A 23,145-nucleotide genomic window follows, 5' to 3' on the forward strand; every position below is an offset into this window, starting at 1 on the left:
CTCGGGGGAGTGTTTGCTCGAGCTGTTGGGGAGGGTTTAAACTAATATGGCAAAGGAATGGAAACCGAAGCAGGAAGTCGGAGGGAAGGAAAGTGGAGACAGAAACAAAAGGCAGTGAGGGGAAAAGTGAAAGGCAGAGAAACCAAAGTCAAAAATCAAAAACGGCTACAGTACAGTGTGCAGTGAATGAGTCCAGTAAGGCTAAGAGAAAGAAAACATGGAGAGTGTACAAAACATGACTGGACAGATGGTCTGAGAAAGCAGGGCAGAGAGCAAGGGAAGTCTAGATTAAACTGCATTCATTTCAATGCAAGAGGCCTGATGGGCAAGGCAGATGAACTCAGCATGGGAGGGTACATGGGACTGGGATATTATAGCTATTACTGAAGCATGGCTAAGGGAGGGGCAGGACTGGCAGCTCAATGTTCCAGGGTACAGATGCTATAGGAAAGATAGAACAGAAGGTAAGAGAAGAGGGGGAGTTGCGTTTTTGATTAGGCAGAACATCACTGCAGTCCTGAGAGGCGATATATCCAAGGGTTCGTAAACTGAGTCTCTATGGGTTGAACTGAAAATTAAGAAGGGAGAGATCGCTTTGATAAGATTGTACTACAGGCCCTCAAATAGTCAGCGGGAAATTGAGAGGCAAATATGTAAGGAGATTACAGATAGATGCAAGAAAAATAGAGTGGTAATAGCTGAGGACTTTAACTTTCCCAACATTGACTGGGACAGCCATAGCATTAGGGGCTTGGATGGTTAGAAATTTGTTGAGTGTATTCAGGAGGAATTTCTCATTCAGTATGTGGATGGCCTGACTCGAGAGGGTGCAACACTTGACCTTCACTTGGGAAATAAGGGAGGGCAGGTGACAGAAGTGTTAGTGAGGGATCGCTTTGGGACCAGTGACCATAATTCCATTAGTTTTAAGATAGTCATGAAGAATGATAGGTCTGGCCCAAATGTTAAAATTCTAAATTGGGGCAAGGCCAATTTTAATGTAATTAGACAGGAACTTTCAAAAGTTGATTGGGGGTGTCTGTTGGCAGCAAAGGGACGGCTGGTAAGTGGGAGGCTTTCAAAAGTGTGTTAAAAGGGTTCAGGGTAGGCATATTCCCTTTAGTGAAAGGCAAGGTTGGTGGAAGTAGGGAATCCTGGATGACTAGGGATATTGAGGCCCTGGTCAAAAAGAAGGAGGCGGCACATGACATGCATAGGCTGCTGGGATCAAGTGGATCCCTTGAAGAGCACAGAGGTTGTTGGAGTAGAGTTAAGAGAGAAATCGGGAGGGCAAAAAGTGGACATGAGATTGCTTTGGCAGATAAGGCAGAGAATTCAAAGAGCTTCTACAAATACATAAAGGCAAAAAAGTAACTAGGGAGAGAGTAGGGCCTCTTAAAGATCAACAAGGTCATCTATTTGGAGATCCACAAGAGATGGGTGAGATTCGAAATTAATATTTCTCATCAGTATTTACTGTTGAGAGAGACATGGATATTAGGGAACTTGGGAAATAGTGATTCTTGAGGAGTGTACATATAACAGAGAAGGAGGCGCTGAAAGTCTTAAAGCGCATCAAGGCAGATAAATCCCCAGGATCTGATTAAATGTATCCCAGGATGTTGTGGGAGGCTAGGGAGGAAATTGCGGGTCCCCTAGCAGAGATATTTGAATCATCGGCAGCCACAGGTGAGGTGCCTGAAGATTGGAGGGTAGCAAATGTGCTTTTGTTCAAGAAGGGCTGCAGGGAAAAGCCTGGGAACTATAGACCGGTGAGCCTAACGTCTGTAATGGGTAACTGTTAGAAGGTATTCTGAGAGATAGGACCTACAGGCATTTAGATAGGCAGTGGGGATAGTCAGCATGGCTTTGTGAGTGGAAAATCATGTCTCACGAATTTGATTGAGTTTTCTGAAGGGGTAACCAAGAAGGTAGATGAGGGCAGTGCAGTCTATGTTATCTACCTGGATTTTAGCAAGGCTTTTGACAAGGTACTGCATGGTGGGTTGGTGCATAAGCTTAAATCTCTCGGATCCAGGGTGAGGTATCTAAATGGATACAAAATTAGCTTGATGGCAAAAGACAGATGGTTTTTCAAACTGGAGGCCTGTGACCAGTGGTGTGTCTCAGGGATCGGTGCTGGTTTCACTGTTATTTGTCATTTATATTAATGATTTGGATGAGAATTTAGGAGGCATGGTTAGTAAGTTTGCAGATGACACCAAACTTGATCGCATAGTGGACAGAGAAGGCGGTTATCTCGGATTGCAATGGGATCTTGATCAGTTGGGCCAGTGGGCTGATGAATGGCAGATGGAGTTTAATTTAGATAAATGTGAGGTAATGCATTTTGGTAGATCGAATCGGGGCAGGACCTACTCAGTTTATGGTAGGGCATTGGGGAGAGTTATAAAACAAAGAGTTCGAGGAGTACAGGTTCATAGCTCCTTGAAGATGGAGTCACAGATGGACGGAGTGGTAAAGAAAGCATTCGGCATGCTTGGTTTCATTGGTCAGAACATTGAATACAGGAGTTGGGGCGTCTTGTTGATATTGTACAAGACATTGGTAAGGCTACACTTGGATTACTGTGTACAGTTCTGGTCACCCTATTATATAAAAGATATTATTAAACAAGAAAGAGTGCAGAAAAAATTTACTAGGTTGCTGCCAGGACATGATGGTTTGAGTTATAAGGAGAGGTTGGATGGACTGGGACTTTTTCCCCCCTGGAGCATAGGAGGCTTGGGGTGATCTTATAGAGGTCTGTAAAATAATGAGGGACATAGATAAGGTAGATAGTCAACATCTTTTTCCAAAGGTAGGGGAGTCTAAAACTAGAGGGCATAGGTTTAAGGTGAGAGGGGAGAGATACTAAAGGGTCCAGAGGGGCAATTTTTTCACGCAGAGGGTAGTGAGCTGCCAGAGGCAGTAGTAGAGTGGGTGCAATTTTGTTTTTTAAAAAGCATTTAGACAGTTACATGGGTAAGATGGGTGTAGAGGGATAAGGGGCAAATGCGGGCAATAGGGACAAGCATTATCATTTATAACAAAGCATCCTGATACAGTACTGGTGTTATTCTCTAGTACTGTATCTTGCTTTGTTATAAATGATAATAGCTTGTTGTTAAAAATGGCGGCATGGACAAGTTGGGTCAAAGGGCCTGTTTCCATGCTGTAAACCTCTATGACTGCCATAACTTAAATAACTTTATGCCTTTTATTGATGCTTGTGTAATTCCAATGACAGAAGACTGAACTTCATGTATTGACTCCCTGCATTTATGTTGCTGAAACTGTCTTGTATCCTAGCGGTGTAGGAACATTTGAAAGAGGATGCTATTCAGCCCACCAAGCTCCACCATTTAGTTATATCACGGTTAATCCACCCCTCAGCTCCCATTTACCCACTTTTGCTTCAAATCCCTTGATACCCTTAACCAAAAAAAAATCAATCTCAAAGGCTCCAATTATCCTAATATTCACACCCTTTTGATGGAGTTTTCAAGATTTCTACTACCCTTTGTCTGAAAAAAAGAGTTTCTTGATTTAGCTGTTGCATGACCTAGATCTAATTTAATGTTATGTCTCAATCTTGATTTCGCCACCAAAATAAATAGCTTATCCACATCCCCCAGTCTCTCAATCTCACTTGCCTCCTCTATGATACATAGTTATTTGTAGGATATTATGCATCTGGAATAAATTAGTTGAAACCAGTAATTATTTTACTTTGATTCAAAAATCAAAACAAATGGGTTTACTAAGTAAGCAGGTACTTGTGTTATACACAGTTTATTTTGCAAAACTCTGAGTTAATGAAGCTTTTTTGTGTTACTCTTCAGGAATCTTTCGAAAAAGTATCAGCCGAAAAGGAACTCCAAAGAAGAGGAAGAACAGAGGTGTGTTCCTTTCAGATTCAAAATAGTAATGCAATCCATTAACACTTCAAATGCAGTGAAGGCATCCTGATACAGTACTGGTGTTATTCTCTAGTACTGTATCTTGCTTTGTTATAAATGATAATGCAAGTCATTTGCGTTTTTTTTCAAATTAGTTTTCCTAAAATCTGAAAATCCAAAATTAAACATTAAGAAAACTAGAACTCGTAACAATGTTTTCTTTTATTGGAACTGGTTTGTAGTATTTATTTGTGTGCTTCCCCCAGCAAATTCACACGAAGACAACCCTTCTTTTGCATAACCAACTCTTAGGAGTGGGTGGTGGGGTGTCGAGAGATAGGGTGAAAATGGGCCTTTTGTTGGTTTTACTGGAAGTAAAAATAAATTCAAGGTTGAACATCAATTGTTCCTTGATTTTGAATTCATAAAAAAAGGAAAATGTAACTTCTGTGAAAACTTTCTGTCAGAATGACGACAAGGTAGAAAATGTGGAAAAAACACAACATATTCCAACTTGGTGCGTGATATTTGGATTTTTGATCCAGCCCCTTTCCCATTTTTTCTTTGGATACTCATTGGAATTTATTTGTGGCGTATGTAAGCTCAGAATAAATTTTGGGAAAATACTGCTGAAAGAAATTTGCTCTGCATTAATCCTTTCCTCAGTCGCAAATGAAAACTCAGGACATGGGCAGGTGGGAAAGTTAATTAATGTGACCTAGTTTTGTGATGTGAAATAGCACAGAATGTTAACTTACAGAAGTTTGTGAATGTTGTAGTGTTAACTTGTGATGAGTGGAGGAGATGGACAATAAATTATAGGGTAATTGCACTGCTTGGTATCTTGTACAGTAGTAGTGTGGGAATCCGGGACCTATAATTTGTAAAACATTGATCAGAAATGTCGAGGAACAGTAGAGAGAGAGAACCATGAAATGAAAAGAATAACACTGCCTATTCTTTCAATGGTAGACCATAGCTTAGGTTTCTAAATCCTACCTTTCTCCTGCAAATCTGCTGATGGATCTTTAATGTTAACAAATAAAATGACCTAACCTGACCACGAAACATCTTGTTTACACTCAAATCAATAATCATAGAAATATTTTGAGCCTGTTTTTAACTGGGTTACATTTGTTTTTACTTGGCAATATTAATGTTGCCTGTGTTATATGCAAAATCTCCAATGCTATAAATTGATCTGCTTGTGAATGATCTTTTTTGTTTGCAGTGAAGTGTTGCTTGTACATATCAATTTAAAACATTTTCAGAGGAAGATATATAATTGTAAGATGTATTTTAGGAAATTTGGAGTCAACACATCCAATTTTTGGAAGTTCAAGATAAATTTTGAAAATAGTTTACTAATAGGCTGATTATAAAACCATAAGAAATAGGAGAAGAATTAGGCCATTCGGCTCATTGAGTCTGCTCTGCCTTTCAATTCTGGCTGATAAGTTTCTCAATCCCATTCTCCTACCTTTTTCCCATAACCTTTGATCTCCTTACCAATCAAGAATCTATCTATATCTGTCTTAAATACACTCAATGACCTGGCCTCCACAGCCTTCTATGGCAATGAATTCCACAGATTCACCACCCTCTGGCTGAAGAAATTCCTCCCCATCTCGGTTCTAAAAGGTCGTCCCTTTACTCTGAGGCGGTGCCCTTGAATCCTAGTCTCTCCTACTAATGGAAACATCCTCCCCACATCCACTCTAGCCAGGCCTTTAGGATTCTGTAAGTTTCAATGAGATCCCCCCATATCCTTCTAAACTCCATTGAGTACTGTGACACTTGATTTAAAATATTTGAAATTGAGTTTTAAAATAAAAACATTTGGACTATAACTGAATGTATTATTTTACAGATATACATCATGTCAAGCATTTCTAGCTGTTCTGAATGAAATGAATGACTATGCAGGCCAGCATGAGGTGATCGCTGAGAACATGAGTGGGCTAATATTTGCTGAGCTATCACGTTATATCCAGGAGCTGAAGCAAGAACGGAAATTGGTAACTTCTTGTATTACTTATTGCCATTATTAATATAAAATTGTTTTGGAAGGATTAGACTCTAAATGAAACTCTATTTGTAAATTTTAAGGATATTTTTTTAGCACTGACATAAATGTCTTCTAAAGTGGACAGAAAAACATCAGCAAAAATTAAGTTTTGTTACTGGCAGTACACTTTATCTTTTTTTTAGAAGAGAATAAAAGTTGCCATTTTCAGCTGTGTCAATTCAAAATTTTAGATGTTTAAAAAATGCTGTTGATGAAGTTTTTTGCTCACCGGTGTTCTTAGAGATGTTCCTTGGGGCAGGCATTGGTGTAGTGATATTCACTGGACTAGTAAACTAGAGAACCAGGGCAAGATCTGGGGGCCCAGGTTCAAATCCCACCATGGCGGCTGGGGAAACTTGAATTCAATAAAAAATCTGAAATAAAAGTCAGTGTCGATTGTCATAAAATTGTCACTAATACTCTTTAGGGTACAGAATCTGCCATCCTTACTTGGTCTGACTTACATGTGACTCCAGGCTCTCCGCAATGTGGTTGATTCTCAAATACCTCTGAAGTGGAGGGCAGTTGGGGATGGACAATGAATGCTGCTCCAGCCAGCGACACTCACATCCCATAAATGAATTTTAAAAAAGATATTCTAAGGGTTAATGGGATAACCTTTTTTTTAAGATCACTATCCAAAAATGTTGAATGTTGTTGAAAGTTCATGATGTAATGGTAAAATCTCACTAGGGTAAGTGTTTGATATTCAAGTTTTTATAGCCCAACATGTGGTGTATTATTGAGCTTTACATACCAAAGGGAGAAGTAGTTTGACAATTGAACTGGCAATCTCAGCTGCTGCAATTAGTTTCTGTTTCCCTCCTCTCGGGGTGGGGAGGTAGAGTAAGAGGGAATGAATGTTTGTGGTCCAGATGGGAAATCTGTAAACTCTATAGGAATTGCATGTATGTATATTGTAAGTGAGCATGGGATTGGATTTTGTTGCGAGAGTGAAGCACTCAATGTCGCCATCAAGCATTTCAAGATAATGTAATTACATGCAAAGTAAAGCCGCCTCTGCTGTACCAAAGGAATGTGTGCCAACTCCAGGCTAAAATGAGTAACAGTTCTTGCGCTACTGTGTGTTTCTTCATTTCCCATGTTGCAATCATATGTGCTATATAAATGGGAGTGTTTAGATTTGCATATCAGTTCTGTGTTCCAGTTGGAACTGAATTAAGAAGAAATTAAAAGTAAAGATATTTTCCTCCTTGTAAGGATGACAGTGCTAAATGCCAAAAAGACATTGACAGGTAGATGGAATGGGTGGATGTGTGGCAGGTGAAATTTAATGCAGAGAAGTGTGAAGTGATCCATTTTGGTGGACAGAAGGGGGAGAGGCAATATAAAATACATGATACAATCCTGATAGGAATGCAGAGCAGAGGGACCCCGGGTATTTCCACACAAATCATTGAAGGTGGCAGGGCAGGGTGAGACAGCAGTTAAATAAGCTGGGTTTTATAAATAGGGGCATGAAGTACAAAAGCAAGGAAGTTATGACCAAAAATTGATTTGATCTCAACTGGAGTATTCTGTCCTGTTCTAGGCACCACACTTGGGATGTGAAGGTATTTGCGAGGGTGCAGAAAAGATTCAGGAGAATGCTTCCAGAGACGAGGAATTACAAAGTTTATTAAAGTAGAAGGTGGGACTGTTCTCCATGAAGAAGAGAAGGTTGTGTGGAGATTTAGTGGAGGTATTCAAAATCATGAGTCCAGACAGATTAGATAGGGAGAAACTGTTCCATTCGGTGGAAAGATCATGAACCAGAGGATACTGACTGAAGGTGATTGGTAAAGGAAGAAATGGTGACAGGAGGGAAAGGCTTTTCATGCAGTATCACAGAATTGATTCAGTGCAGAAGGAGGCGATTTGGCCAATCATGTCTGCCCCTTCTCTCTGAGTGAGCACTTTAGTGCCATTCATAGAATCATAGCATCCCTACAGTGCAGAAGGAGGCCATTCAGCCCATCGAGTCCGCACCGACCACAATCCCACCCAACCCCTAACCCCGTAGCCCCCACATATTTACCTGATAGTCCCCCTGACACCAAGGGGCAATTTACCATGGCCAGTCAACCTAACCTGCACATCTTTGGACTGTGGGGGGGGGGGGGGGCGAAATCAGAGCACCCGGAGGAAACCCACACAGACATGAGAATGTGGAAACTCCACACAGACAGTGACCCAAGCCGGGAATCGAAGCTGGGGCCCTAGCGTTGAGAGGCAACAGTGCTAGCCACCGTGCCACCCCTACTCTCTTTCTGTATTCCTGCACTTTCTTCCTTTTCAGATAACAGTCTAATTTTCCTTTGAATGCTTCAATCAAATCTGCTTCCGCCACACTCTCAAGCAGTACATTTCAGATTTAATCCAGTTGCTGCATGGAAAGGATTTTCCTCATACCTCTTTTGCTCCTTTTACTCATTACTTCAAATCTGTATCCTCTCATTCTTGATCCTTTCACAAGTAGGAACAGTTTTTCCATACCTTCCCCATCCAGACCCCTCATGATTTTAAATACCTCGAATCAAATCTCCTCTCAGCTGCCTTTCCTCCAAAGAAAACAGTCTTAATTTCTCCAACCTATCCACGTAACTGAAGTTCCTCATCCTGAGAAGCATTCTCGTGATTTTTTTCCACTCTCTCGACCTAAGTCCTCTACATTCTTCCTAAAGTGTGGCAGCTAGAACTAGACGCAATATTCTAACTGAGGCTGAACTAGTGACTTGTACACAATGCAATATAAAATTTAACATAAATGCAATGAATTGTTAGGACCTGGAATGCAATGCTCGAGAGTGAGATGCAGGCAGATTTAATTGTGACTATCAAAAGGAGAAGAGGAGTAACTTGCAGGGCTAAAGGAGAAGGGTGTTGTGACCAATTAAAATTCTATGATCAGGGCCAGGATCTAATGAGCTGGCATTGAATTTGTTGTGACTGATACATGCATGTTATTATCTTCAGATTAAAATGGACAATTGATTTTTTTTCACTTAAATTTTAGCTACAATCATGTATAATGTTTCATTTTCCATGCAACAAAGAGAATTATCTTTCAGTTGCATCATCTCAGCACTATAGTTCTGAAAATCACTTGAAAGGATTGCAAGACATGGTCTAAGTTCAGTGATGTTTCTGAGTTCAGAGCTGTCTGATATTAAGATTTGCATTTATTTGAATGTGCTGTTCCTAGGGCATTTAGAATTCCTAAACGATATAAGATTCTTGGTCTACAGTTCCTGGCACATTGTGTCTTTCTGTTTGTCTCAAAACTGCTTCAGGTTGCAATTGCCTGTTTCTTTGAGAATTTGCACAGATAAGCACAGAACAAAAAAAAACCCTCCCTGCAATCTATCCCTACAGATTTTCACAGTAGCTTCATTGCAGTATTAATGTAAGCCTGCCTGTGACTAATAAATAAATTTTTAAAACTTTAAACACTTGGGATGTCCCAGATAAAGACTTAAACTCATTATTTCCCATTCCCAAACCTTCCCTTTGATGTGGGAAACCAAATGAATAATTTGAACCCCTTATGCAGAACGCTAGACATCTTGTTGTCTTTGAGAAACTCCAGGGGCCACCTCACTGTTTAGCATTTTTCCACTTCTAACTCTGACCTTACTAAATAAGCATATTTAAATTGCAATTACTTTAGATTTGCTTACCAGCTTCTTGCCAGGTATTTTCATGTATTTTGCATTTAAAAATCTCAATCCCCAAACTATAAGTTATATTCCTGAAGTATATGAATCATGACATTACACATTTTTGCAACAAATTGAGACACATGGTTTACAAAAATTAGCACCAACTTCAGACCCCCTTTACCCTCTTCATTTCCCCTCACTCAAAAGTGGATTGTAATAAAATAGACACATCACCATGGCACAAGAGTAGTCAGGGAATGGATAAAAGCAAATTACTGTGGATGCTGGAATCTGTTCTTTTCTCTCCTTACAGAAGAGATTTTCCAGCATTTTCCCTTTTAGTCAGGGAATGGATTTGACTAGTTTAGACTGCAGTTCCTGTAGAGCTCGGCCTTTTGGCTAAGGTCAAGTGTTGGATCAAGTCCAAGATCAGGTGCAATGCCTTATTTTTGTCAGCTTGGATCTTATTTGTATCCCTTGTGGGGACCATGAATTGGATTCAGGTTGAATTTGAATTTGGTTTTTGGAGCAAGCCAGGAATGGATTTGTGTCCACCCAATCCACTCTGAGCATTGGCTTTGTAACTTTAAGAATGGAGTAGGAAAAAAACAACTGTCGAATTATACCTGTACGAAATTTTCCTTTGGAAGATGTGTTCTTACTTTATTGTTAAATTGAGTGTTATGTAATGGTTGTTTCATTTGGGCCAAATCACATTTCACCCAACATTCCTGTCCTTACAGACCTATAAGAACGTAAGAACTAGGAGTAGGCCATCTGGCCCCTCGAGCCTGCTCCGCCATTCAATAAGATCATGGCTAATCTTTTCGTGGACTCAGCTCCACTTCCCCACTTGCTCACCATAATTCCTTAATTCCTTTACTGTTCAAAAATCTATCCTATGTTGGTTCTTGGTCCTCCAATTCCTTTTCTCATGTTTAAATCACTACATGGCCTTACCTGTCTGTAACTCTAGTGTCCTCCAGTTAGACAGCCCTACTTAAACTTCCCATTTCTCCAACCCTTTATCCATCCTCCATACTTCATCTAATTATTGACAGAACCTAGGTTCTGCACTTTCAAGTTTTCTCTCCTCCACCTCTTTCTTTAAGACCTTACTTAAAACCCACTAGTTTACGAAAACTTGAGCTCATCCCACCTAATTTGTTTGCTTCTGCATCATTTTTGCCCGATCACACGCTTTTGAGGCAATGTGTTTTTGCTGTTAAGAGCACTTTATAAATACAAGTTGTTTTGTTGCAAATGCTGTACCCTTGTTGGTTATGAAACTGACAGTATAAACAAACCATAAATCTATTGCCCATAATCATTTATGCTCTTTAGAACTGAAGTCTTCTCTGCGGCCAGAGGATGTACTTGGCTCCTCCAATGGTCAAGTGGGGATAAGTGTAGTGCAATGCTATACAGTCTTAATGCACCCATCTTAAAAACTTCATTCATTGGAAGTGGGCATCGCTGGCCAGACCAGCATTTTTGCTCATCCCTAATTGTCCTTGAGATGGTAGTGGTGAGCTGCCTTTTTGAGCCACTGCAGTCCATGTGGCATAGTGCTATGAGGGAAGAGAGTTCCTGGATTTTGATACAGTGACAGTGAAGAAATGGCAGTATATTTCCAGACAGGACTGAGAGTGATGTGGAAGGGAACTTGCAGGTGGTGATGTACCATGAAAATGTTATCCTTATCCCTCTAGATGGTAGCAGTCATGGGTTTGGAAGGCACTGTCGAAGGAGCCTTGGCAGGTTCCTGCAGTGCATCTTGTAGGTGGTACACACACTGCTGCCACTGTGCATCAGTGGTGGAGGGAGTGGGTGTTCGTTGAATTGGTGCCAATCAAGTGGGCTGCTTTGTCCTATATGATGTCAAGCTTCTCAAGTGTTGTTGGAGCTGCACTCATCCAGGCAAGTGGAGAGTCTTCTATCACACTTCCAAACTTGTGTCCTGTAGATGGTGAGCAGGCTTTGGGGAGTTAGGAGGTTAGTTACTCACTGCAGGATTACAGAATTGTTGTAGTGCAGAAGGAAACCATTTAGCCCATCATCTCTGCACTGGCTCTCCAAATGTGCATTATGTTTGAGTTGATTTTATTTTATTATTGTCGCATGTATTAACATACAGTGAAAAGTATTGTTTCTTGCACGCTATACAGACAAAGCATACCGTTCATAGAGAAAAAACGAGAGAGTACAGAATGTACTATTACAGTCATAGCTAGGGTGTAGAGAAAGATCAACTTAATGCAAGGTAAGTCCATTCAAAAGTCTGACAGCAGCAGGGAAGAAGCTGTTCTTGAATCAGTTGGTATGTGACCTCAGACTTTTGTATCTTTTTCCTGACGGAAGAAGGTGGGAGAGAGAATATCTGGGGTCCTTGAGTATGCTGGCTGCTTTGCTGAGGCAGCGGGAAATGTAGACAGAGTCAATGGAAGGGAGGCTGGTTTGCGTGATGGATTGGGCTACATTCATGACCTTTTGGAGTTCCTTGCGGTCTTGGGCAGAGCAGGAGCCATACCAAGCTGTGATACAACCAGAAAGAATGCTTTCTATGGTGCATCTGTAAAAGTTGGTGAGAGTCGTAGCTGACATGCCAAATTTCCTTAGTCTTCTGAGAAAGCAAAGGCGTTGGTGGGCTTTCTTAACTATAGTGTCGGCATGGGGGGACCAGGGCAGGTTGTTGGTGATCTGGACACCTAAAAACTTGAAGCTCGCGACCCTTTCTATTTCATCCCCATTGATGTAGACAGGGGCATGTTCTCCTTTACGCTTCCTGAAGTCAATGACAATCTCCTTCGTTTTGTTGACATTGAGGGAGAGATTATTGTTGCCGCACCAGTTCACCAGATTCTCTATCTCATTCCTGTTCTCTCTCATCATTGTTTGAGATCTGACCCACTACGGTGGTGTCGTCAGCAAACTTGAAAATCGATTTGGGGGGGAGTTTGGCCACACAGTCATAGGTGTATAAGGAGTATAGTAGGGGGCTGAGAACACAGCCTTGTGGGGCACCGGTGTTGAGGATGATCGTGGAGGAGGTGTTGTTGCCTATCCTTAGTGATTGTGGTTTGTGAGTTAGGAAGTTCAGGATCCAGTCGAAGTGGGAGGTGCCAAGGCCCAGGCCACGGAGTTTGGAGATGGGTTTTGTGGGAATAATAGTGTTGAAGGCTGTAGTTAATAAATAGGAGTCTGACATAGGAGTCCTTGTTATCTAGGTGTTCCAAGGTTGAGTGCAGGGCCAGGGAGATGGTGTCTGCTGTGGAGCTCTTGCGCCGGTAGGCAAACTCTAGTGGATCCAGGTAGTCTAGGAGGCTGCAATTGATTCGTGCCATGACTAGCCTGTCTTAGTAGCATTCCCCTGCCTTTTTCCTCATGCTCCTGCATATTGTTTCTTTTCAAATAATCATCTAATGCACTCTTGAATGCCTTAATTAAACCTACCACCACCACGCTTCTAAACAGTGCATTCCAGACCGAAGCAGTGCATTCCAGACCTGAACCACTCATTGTGTGTCAAATGTTTTTTCTCACATCATATATGTTTCTTTTGCAAATCACCTTAAATTTGTGCCTTCTCGTTCTTTTTCCAAGGGGAAACAGTTTCTCCCTACCCACTCTGTCCAGCCCCTCACAATTTTGAACTTTCTCAAATCTCCTCTCAGCCTTCTTCTCTCCAAGGAGAAATGTCCCAGCCGTCCCAATCTATTTTCATAACTGAAGTTTCTCATCCTTGGAACCATTTTTGTAAACCTTTTCTGCACTCTCTCTGATGCATTCGCATCCCTCCGATAGTATGGTGCCCAAAACTGTACACAATATTCCAGCTGAGGTCCAACTAGTGTCTTGTATAAGTTCAGCATAACCTCCTCACTCTTGTACTCTTATGCCCCTATTAATAAAGCGCAGAATACGATATGCTTTATTAACTGTTCTCTCCATTTGTCCTCCACCTTCAATGATTTGTGCACATATAAGACCCAGGTCCCGCTACTCCTGCCCCCCTTTGAGAATTCTACTTTTTATTTTGTATTTCCTCTTTATGTTCTTTCTATCAAAATGCATCACTTCGCATCTCTCCGCATTGAAGTTCATCTGCCACCTATCTGCCCACTCCACCAACTTCCTATATCCTTCTAAAGTTCAACGCCGTCCTCTTCACAGTATCATCTGCAAACTTTGAAACTGCCCCCTGCACACTAAGATCTAGATCATCAATATATATCAGGAAAAGCAAGGGTCCCAATATCAACCCCTGGGGAACACCACTACAAACCTTCCTCTCACCTGAAAAGTATCCATTGACTGTTATTGTCTGTTTCCTACTAATCAGACACTTTTGTATTCATGTTGCTACTATCCCATGAGCTATTCCATGAGCTACAACCTTTTTCTCAAGTTTGTTGAGTGACACAGTGTTGAACGCCTTCTCAAAGTCCAAGTACACAACATCAATGGCATTCCCCTCATCAACCCTTTTTGTTACCTTCTCAAAACCTCCAGCAAGTTATTTAAACACAATTTCTCCTTTAGAAATCGTGTTGGCTCTTCCTAATCAACCCACGTTTTTCCACATGACTACTAATTCTATTCGGAATAGTTGTTTCTAGAAGCTGGCCCACTATTGATGTTAAACTGACTGGTCTGTAATTGCTGGGGCTATCCTTACAGCCTGTTTTGAACAAGGGCAATTTGCAATTCTCCAGTCCTCTGACATTTCCCCTAGTCTAGAGATTCCTCAGGTTCCTAGCCTTTGACCGTTTCTTGTTGCCACAGTATTTAAAGGTCTAGTCCAGATCAGTTTTGGGTCAATGGTAATCCCCAGGATGTTGATAGTGTGGGGTTCAGTGTTGGTAATACCATTGAATGTCCGGAGCAATGGTTAGATTCTCTGTTGTCGGAGATGGTCATTGCCCAACACTTGTCTGACATGAAAATTACCTGTCACTTGTCAGCCCAAGCCTGGATATTATAAAAGCAAAATACTGTGGATGCTGGAATCCGAAACAAAAACAGAAAATGCTGGAAAATCTCAGCAGATCTGACAGCATCTGTGGGAGAGAATAGAGCCAATGTTTTGAGTCTAGATGACCCTTTGCCAGAGCTGTGCTGTATTTTCTCCCCACAGATGCTGTCAGACCTGCTGAGATTTTCCAGCATTTTCTGTTTTTGTTCAAGCCTGGATATTGTCCAGGTCTTACTCCATTTGAACATGGACTGCTTCAGTATCTGAGGAGTCATAAATGATGCTGGCCATTGCAATATGAGCGAACATCCCAACTTCTGACCTTATGATGGAAGGAAGCCATTGATGAAGCAGCTGAAGATGGATGGGCCTTGGACACTACCCTGAGGAATTCCTGCAGTAATGTCCTGTGATGATTGACCTCTTAACAACCAAAACCATCTTCCTATGTGCCAGATATGACTACAACCAGCAGAGAGTTCGCCCTCTGATTCCCATTGACTTCAGTTTTACCCATGCTCCTTAATGTCATACTGGTCAAATGCTGCTTTGATGTCAAGGGCAGTCACTCTCACCTCACCTCGAGTTCAGCTCTTTCACCCAGGTTTGAACCAAGGCTGTCGTGAGGTTAGGAGCTCTGCGAGCCTGGCAGAACCCAAACTGAGCATCATTGAGCAAGTTATTGCTTGATAGCATTGTTGATGACCCCTTCCTTAAGTTAAGTTTATTTATTAGTCACAAGTAGGCTGACAACACTGCAATTAAGTTACTGTGAAAAATGATGACCAAGAGTAGACTGATAAGGTAATTGGCCTGGTTGGATTTGTCCTGCTTTTTGTGTATGGAACATACCTGGGCAACTTTCCACGCTGTTGGATAGATGCCAGTGTTGTAGCCTTACTGGAATAGCTTGGTTGGTGTGTGGCAAGTTCTGGAGCATAGGTCTTCAGTACTATTACTGGAATATTGTCAGGGCACATAGCCGTTGCAGCATCCAGTGAGTTCAACCATTTCTTGACATCACGTAGCGTGAATTGAATTTGCTGATGACTGACAACTGTGATGCTGGGGACCTTTGGAATGGGCCAAGATGAATCAAGTAGTGAAGGAAACATAATGAGGGAAAAGCATGCTTGATCTCATTCTCACCAACCTGCCCATGATAGTATTGGTAGGAGTGACCACCACGCAGTCCTTGTGGAGGCAAAGCCCCTCCATTGTGTTGTGTGGCGCTACTATTGTGCTAAATGAGATAAATTTCAAGCTGATCTAACAACTCAAGATTGGACATCCATGTGGTACTGTGGGTTATCAGCAGTAGCAGAACTGTGCTCAACTACAATCTGTAACCTCATGACTCAGCATATGCCCACCTCTGCCATTACCACCAAGCCAAGGTATTAACCCTGGTTCAATGAAGAGTGCATGAGGGCATGCCAGGACCAATACCAGGCATACCTAAAAATGAGATGACAATTTAGTGAAGGTACAACACAGGGCTACATGTGTGCCACACAGCATGAGCAGCAAGTAATAAGATAAGAGTTAAGAAATCCCACAACCAACATCACAGATCTAAGCTCTGCTTTTCTACCATATCCCATTGCGAATGCTGGTGGACAATTAAACAACTCACTGGAGAAGCAGGCTCCACAAATATCCCCATCTTCAATGATGGGAGGACCCTGGCACATCGGCGCAAAAGGTAAGGCTGCAGTATTACTCAGCACGTCCGGCTAAAGCTTGTTATAGAGTCACAGAGTCAGAGGTTTACAGCATGGAAAGAGGCCCTTCGGCCCTACTTGTCCATGTTGCAAATGTGTCAGCCTCACCTTTTGCGCCGATGTGCTGGGCTCCTCCCATCAGTTCCATGGAGTTCTGAGACTAACTAATGCAATTGTACTGTTTCTCTTGACAAATTTGAACCTAGTCAACACATATTGGGGATTGAACCTCTATTCAATTTTGCAATGGGCATTTCCAACTGAGCATTGTGGGAAAAGTGCTAATTATTAGATAGCGAACGTGGCATGATTATAGTTTAAGAAATGTTATCCTTAGCCATTAAGCATGCGTATTTTATACTGTGTGATTAACTAGGTGAGGTAGGTAATATCTTCGATTTCTTACTGTAGGAGGGCCAAACTAGGAATGATGACTTTGAAAATGTAAAATGTTCAGGATTTTACAGGGTGAAAACTGGGTTTGAACTTAATAAACGTTGTAGTTTCCAAGCATACATACATTTTCTGATAGTTAACAATTATTTTTTCAAATCACTGTTGAAGGCCACAATGCAGAAATAGTGAAATGAATTAAAGGTTAATTCACAACTTATGTTGCTTTGCTACTGAAGTATCTGCTGAAATAAGTAGCCTATGCTGTTGTTTGGTACTCCATGTAAAACTATAGATTAGTCCAGATGCAATTGATCAACAGATCAACTACATCTCAGCATTATTATTTTAGGGTTTGGGACCACAACTTTTCACAATGTACATTAACGATCTGGAGGAAGGAACTGAAGGCACTGTTGCTAAGTCTGCAGATGATACAAAGATACGTAGAGGGACAGGTAGTATTGAGGAAGCAGGGGGGGCTGCAGAAGGACTTGGACAGGTTAGGAGAATGGGCAAAGAAATGGCAGATGGAATACAATTTGGAAAAGTGAGAGGTTATGCACTTTGGAAGGAGGAATGGAGGCATAGACTATTTTCTAAATGGGAAAATGCTTAGGAAATCAGAATCCCAAAGGGACTTGTGAGTCATTGTTCAAGATTGTCTTAAGGTTAACGTGCAGGTTCAGTCGGCAGTTAGGAAGACAAATGCAATGTTAGCATTCATGCCGAGAGGGCTAGAATACAAGAGCAGGGATGTACTTCTGAGGCCTTTTTAAGGCTCTGGTCAGACCCCATTTGGAGTATTGTGAGCAGTTTTGGGCCACGTATCTAAGGAAGGATGTGCTGGCCTTGGAAAGGGTCCAGAGGAGATTCATAAGAATGGTCCCTGGAATGAAGAGCTTGTCGTATGAGGAACGGTTGAGGACTCTGGGTCTGTACTCGTTGGAGTTTAGAAGGATGAGGGGGGATCTTATTGAAACTTACAGGACACTCACGAGTAGGAAAAACTAGAACCAGAGGGCACAACCTCAGGCTAAAGGGACGATCCTTTAAAACAGAGATGAGGAGGAATGTCTTCAACCAGAGAGTGGTGAATCTGTGGAACTCTTTGCCGCAGAAGGCTGTGGAGGCCAGGTAATTGAGTGTCTTTAAGACAGGGATAGATAGGTTCTTGATTAATAAGGGGATCAGGGGTTATGGGGAAAAGGCAGGTGAATGTGGATGAGAAAAAAAAATCAGCCATGATTGAATGGTGGAGCAGACTCAATGGGCCGAGTGGCCTAATTCTGCTCCTATGTCTTATGATCTTATGGTCTTATATAGTATGGAAGAAGGTTTTTTTCTTGTTGTACATGTGCCCAGCATTTTGAAAGAGATTAATTCGCCCCACACCCTGCTCCATTCCCATAACTATTCAGAATTTTTATTTTCCAAGTATATATCTGATTCCTTGCTGTTCTCCTTAATTCTGATCAATTCATTTTGGTCTGTATAATTTTTTTCACTGGCTGAGATTCAAGTTCTGTCAGATCTTATCCTGAAAATTGTGTTTGATACTCTTTTCCAATCTGTTCTGCTGATTGACATCATGGCACTACAGAAATATGGTTTTTTAATGTGCGCAATACTTTAAACATTGGGTTGAATTTTCCGGCCCTGCCTGCCGCCAGGATTGTCCAGTCCCTCTAAAAGTCAATGGATTTTGGATGGGTTGCAGGATCTCCTGCAGTGGATCCCGTCACAATGAAAAATCCCAGCCATAATATTGGAGAGCATCACAACAGTGGAAAATGTATAAGGGCGTCATCATAAAATGTATAAACTAATTTAAGTCCAGAGGCATACATTAGTTTATCACCTTTCTTCACAGTATGCCCATTTCATGGGTGTATTGATTTGATTTGATTTATTATTGTCACATGTATTAACATAGTGAAAAGTATTGTTTCTTGCGCGCTATGCAGACAAAGCATACCATTCATAGAGAAGGAAACAAGAAAGTGCAGAATGTAGTATTACAGTCATAGCTAGGGTGTAGAGAAAGATGAACTTAGTGTGAGGTAACTCCATTCAAAAGTCTGACAGCAGCAGGGAATTCATGATGGCACTGTCTTGGTCTGTTTTTTAGTTGAGTTCATGGCTGCAAATGCAGCTTTCCTCGGACCAATAATCTATGGATGAATTCTCACATTTGATTCTTTGAAACAGTTCATTCTTGATCTTTCTTTTGGTGTGTTGGTTTACTTATCTATTTAACTTCTATTGCAGTGATCTGCAATTGCATTAATGTTCCAGTTTCCAAATGACTCCTGGTACAGAGAATTTTTATTGTTGCGCAGGAAATTCTGGAAAATGTTACTCACTAACTAACTGAATGCTTTTCCAGTTGCAGCTCATGGAAATACAAAACAATCTACTCAAGCTCCCAAATATCATCAGGCCTTTTGATCCTTCATTTCTTTGTGTGGTTCTACATGAGGCTGATTTTTGTATGTTTTGGTTGCAGATTTTTTCTGCCTTTCCCTGGCTCCTGATGTATAATAACATTGATACTTGCATTGTGTTAGGCCTCATCATGTTGATGCATCTCAAAATGCTTTAGGCAAAAACAACTTGTGTTTACATAGCATTTTGTATGTAATATGACATTCCTAAAGCTATTTATAGAAGTGGTATGAAGCAAAATTATTAAGCACATAACCACTTTTGACCACCTGCCTTAATATTTTGGTCAAGGACGTAGGTTTTAACAATAGCCTTAAAAGAAAGAAAAAGATGGAAGTCAGTGGTTTGGGAAAGCAATGCCACAACTTAGAGCCTAGGCAACTGAAAGTACACAACGAATGGTACAGCAATCAAAATTTGGATTGCTCGAGAGGTCAGAATTAGATTAATACAGATCTCTTGGAAGATTGTGAAGCTGGAGGAGATTAGAGATAGGGAGCAACAAGGCCATGATTGGAATTTGAAAAGAAGGATGAGAATTTTAAAATCAAGGCATTGTTTGATCAAAAGCCCATGTATGTCGAGTGCAGTGGTGCTAGGTGAATTGAACTTGGTGCATGTAAGACCATGGGTAGTAAAGTAGTAGAGTTTTGCATGACCTCAAGTTTATGGGAGGCTACAGTTTGGGATACCAGTCTAGAATATGTTGGAATAACAAGTCTAGAAGTCACAAAGGCATAAATGAAGGTTTCAGCAGCTGTTGGGTTGAGGCAAAGTCAAGTCTGGCGAGCATATGGAGGTGGGAATAAGTGGTCTTAAGTGATTGAATGGACTTGTGGTTGGAAGCTCATCTCAAATCAAGCCAGTGAGCAGACCTGGCAACATTGGATAAAGAAGACCAGGAATAGATTCTTGATTACAGATTCTAGATTCTGATGGAGCAGATATCCACTCCATCTGACGAAGGAGCAGGGCTCCAAAAGTTAATGGCATTTGCTACCAAATAAACCTGTTGGACTTTAACCTGGTGTTGTTAAAACTCTTACTACAATTAGATAAGAATGGAATCAGCTGAATATGGTCATGCCCCGCTGGATGCCAATGGAGGCATTGGAGGAGGATGGTGTCGTCAACCATGTCAAAGGCTGCAGATAGGTCAAGGAGAAATTGTTTACCTTCGACACAGTCACATGGGATGTAATTTGTGACTTTGATAAGAGCCAATTTAATGTGAGAAGGGCAGAAACTTTATTGTCGATTCATGTGTGAAGTTCAGGGAAAGATGGGCATAGATTTGGGAGGCAGCAGCATATTCAAGCAATTTGGAGAGGGAATGCATGTTGGTGATGGGTCACATTATGCAGTTGGGCCTTGTTATCCTCTCCTAAAACTACTTCAGGATTTTGCTGGAGAACAAAGATGAACTTTGAATTCTTGTTGTCATTACCAACCATCTCCTTAAACTCTTGACCACTGCACTTTCCTTCTCGTCTCAAAAATGTTGAAAACTACCAAGAGTGAAAACCCCAAAACATACGTATACTTTATATAGTGGGTGCCCCAAACTGCATGTTCTATACAATGCTTTAATCAATGTATAAAATTTTCATAATTTCCTTCCTGTTGTATTTTGTATTCCTGTACATAAAACCTTGAATTCCATTGCGCTTGTTATGGCTTCTCCTCTCCCTTCTAATACTAGGAATGGGCAGGTAGTCTTGCAAGGAAAGGTTGGAGAGGTTAGGTTTGTATCCACGAGAGTTCAGAAGAGTAAGAGGCGACTTGATCAAAACCTTTAAGGATCCTCAGGGGTATTGTCAGAGTGGATGTGGAGAAGATGTATCCTCTCTTTGAAGAATCTAGAACTCTGAGTCACTGTTTAAAAATACGAGGTTGCTCACATAAGACAAATTGTTTCTTTGGGGTTTGTTAGTATCTCGAACTTGCGGCACGGTAGCACAGTGGTTAGCACTGCTGCTTCACAGCTCCAGGGTCCCGGGTTCGATTCCCGGCTCGGGTCACTGTCTGTGTGGAGTTTGCACATTCTCCTCGTGTCTGCGTGGGTTTCCTCCGGGTGCTCCGGTTTCCTCCCACAGTCCAAAGATGTGCGGGTTAGGTTGATTGGCCAGGTTAAAAAATTGCCCCTTAGAGTCCTGGGATGTGTAGGTTAGAGGGATTAGCGGGTAAAATATGTGGGGGTAGGGCCTGGGTGGGATTGTGGTCGGTGCAGACTCGATGGGCCGAATGGCCTCCTTCTGCACTGTAGGGTTTCTATTCTATTTCTTGCTTCCCCAAAAGGCAGTGGAAGCAGAGCCTTTGAATATTTTTAAGGCAGAGCTTAATAGATTCTTGATTTACAAAGGGGTGAAAGGTTATTGGAGTAAGCAGGCATGTGGGGGTTGAAGTTACAATCAGATCAGCCATGATCTGCAGGCTCAAGGCACCGAGTGGCCTCCTCCTGTTCTTTAATTTGTATGTTTCTAACCTTTATTCTTTCACTCTGTTGAGAGTTTTGCTGTTTAAGGTTTACATAGGGTCTGTGTTATAGTTTTAAAAAATTCATTCATGGGATGTGAGTGTTACTGGCTGGGCCAGCATTTATTGCCCATCCCTGAGGGCATTTAAGAATCAAACACATTGCTGTAAGGATGACAGATTACCTTCCCTAAAGGACATTAGTAAATGCAATGACTCAGGAAGCCCGAATGGGAAAGAACATGGTTTATTACAGAATGCAAAATGAAACCATGAGTGTGGTGTACACACACTAGTCCTTGTCTGGGCACTGCAGTTCAGCAGGCCCAGTCCTTATAAAAGGCTGAGGGAGTGAGTTCCAGCTGGTCAGGCCACTCCCTGTTACCAGGGGAACTTGTATTCAACGAGCCTCACAGGGGCATCAATCAGTGATTCCTCATGGACATTGTGGGGGTTATCACAGTGAACCAGATAGTTTTTTTTTGCGACAATCAACAATGGTTTCATAGTCATCATTAGACTTTCAATTCCAGATTTTTATTAAATTCAAATTTCACCATCTGCCATGGTGGGATTTGTACCCAGGTCCCCACAGCATTAGCCTGGTACTCTGGATTACTAGTTCAGCAACAATACCACCATACCACTGCTTCCCCCATTTACACAGTCCAAGTTGTGACAAAGCAAAATACAATTTACCCTCGTGCCAATCATGGTTACAGTGTTGTTTAAAATGGTGGCACTGTAATAGACAAATTGTGGCCTGTGTAATGTACAACATATAGGTTTGAGAGCCACATTTGTTTCTTTTACATTTCATGATATCACCTTTGAACAAATGCCTTAATTATTTCAGAAATCCATTAGCAAATTCGTTTTTCTTTGAATTAATTAACTGGGTACATTTTTGATACAGTCCATAAATAGTAATATATTTTCCATAAATCATGATTCAAATTAATTTTATCTGCCATACACTAATTTCAAATTATTTTTAAAATATGTACTTAAATTAGCATTGAATTCCATTCAGTGACTGAGTAGTTACACTCTAGCCAAAATGTAATTCAACCAGCATACCAAAAGAGATTTTTTTTTTGATTATTTAACTTGTGGGACGTTGTTGTGCAAATATTAGCTGCAATGTTTCCCTGCATTATAATAGTGACTACACTTAGAAGCAATTGGTAATAACGCAATAGGGACATGCTGAAGTCATGAAACCACTATTTAAAATTACTTTAGTATACTGTCATATTGATAATGCCTTTATGATAAACCATGACTGCCTGCTTAATTATTGTATACGTCAGAAGGAACCGCTTATTCTTTGGTTACCACATAGTATGATAGGCATGTACAGACTTAATTTGTATTGAAGCACGTACAATTATTTCTGTTTCAAGGCATATATTTATAATAAGCCCGGCTGCTCATGGTATTTTTTAGTGTCGGTCCATGCAACAACTTGTCAAGAAATTGTTGTTGAATTAGGAGT

At 41.1% G+C, this 23,145-nt stretch overlaps 1 protein-coding gene across 14 annotated transcripts in view; it reads left to right on the forward strand.

Annotated features, from left to right (window-relative positions):
• Positions 1-23,145, forward strand: part of fnbp1b (formin binding protein 1b) — a 253,838-nt gene that overhangs the window by 96,299 nt on the left and 134,394 nt on the right. For all 14 annotated transcript variants that reach the window (XM_078226346.1, XM_078226353.1, XM_078226350.1 and 11 more), the window contains 2 exons: positions 3,846-3,902; positions 5,773-5,920. In XM_078226346.1, the coding sequence (XP_078082472.1) occupies positions 3,846-3,902; positions 5,773-5,920 (205 nt within the window). The remainder of the gene's footprint in view (positions 1-3,845; positions 3,903-5,772; positions 5,921-23,145) is intronic.

The sequence above is a fragment of the Mustelus asterias genome, chromosome 13, assembly GCF_964213995.1.
Source record: "Mustelus asterias chromosome 13, sMusAst1.hap1.1, whole genome shotgun sequence".
Classification (NCBI taxonomy): Eukaryota; Metazoa; Chordata; class Chondrichthyes; order Carcharhiniformes; family Triakidae; genus Mustelus; species Mustelus asterias.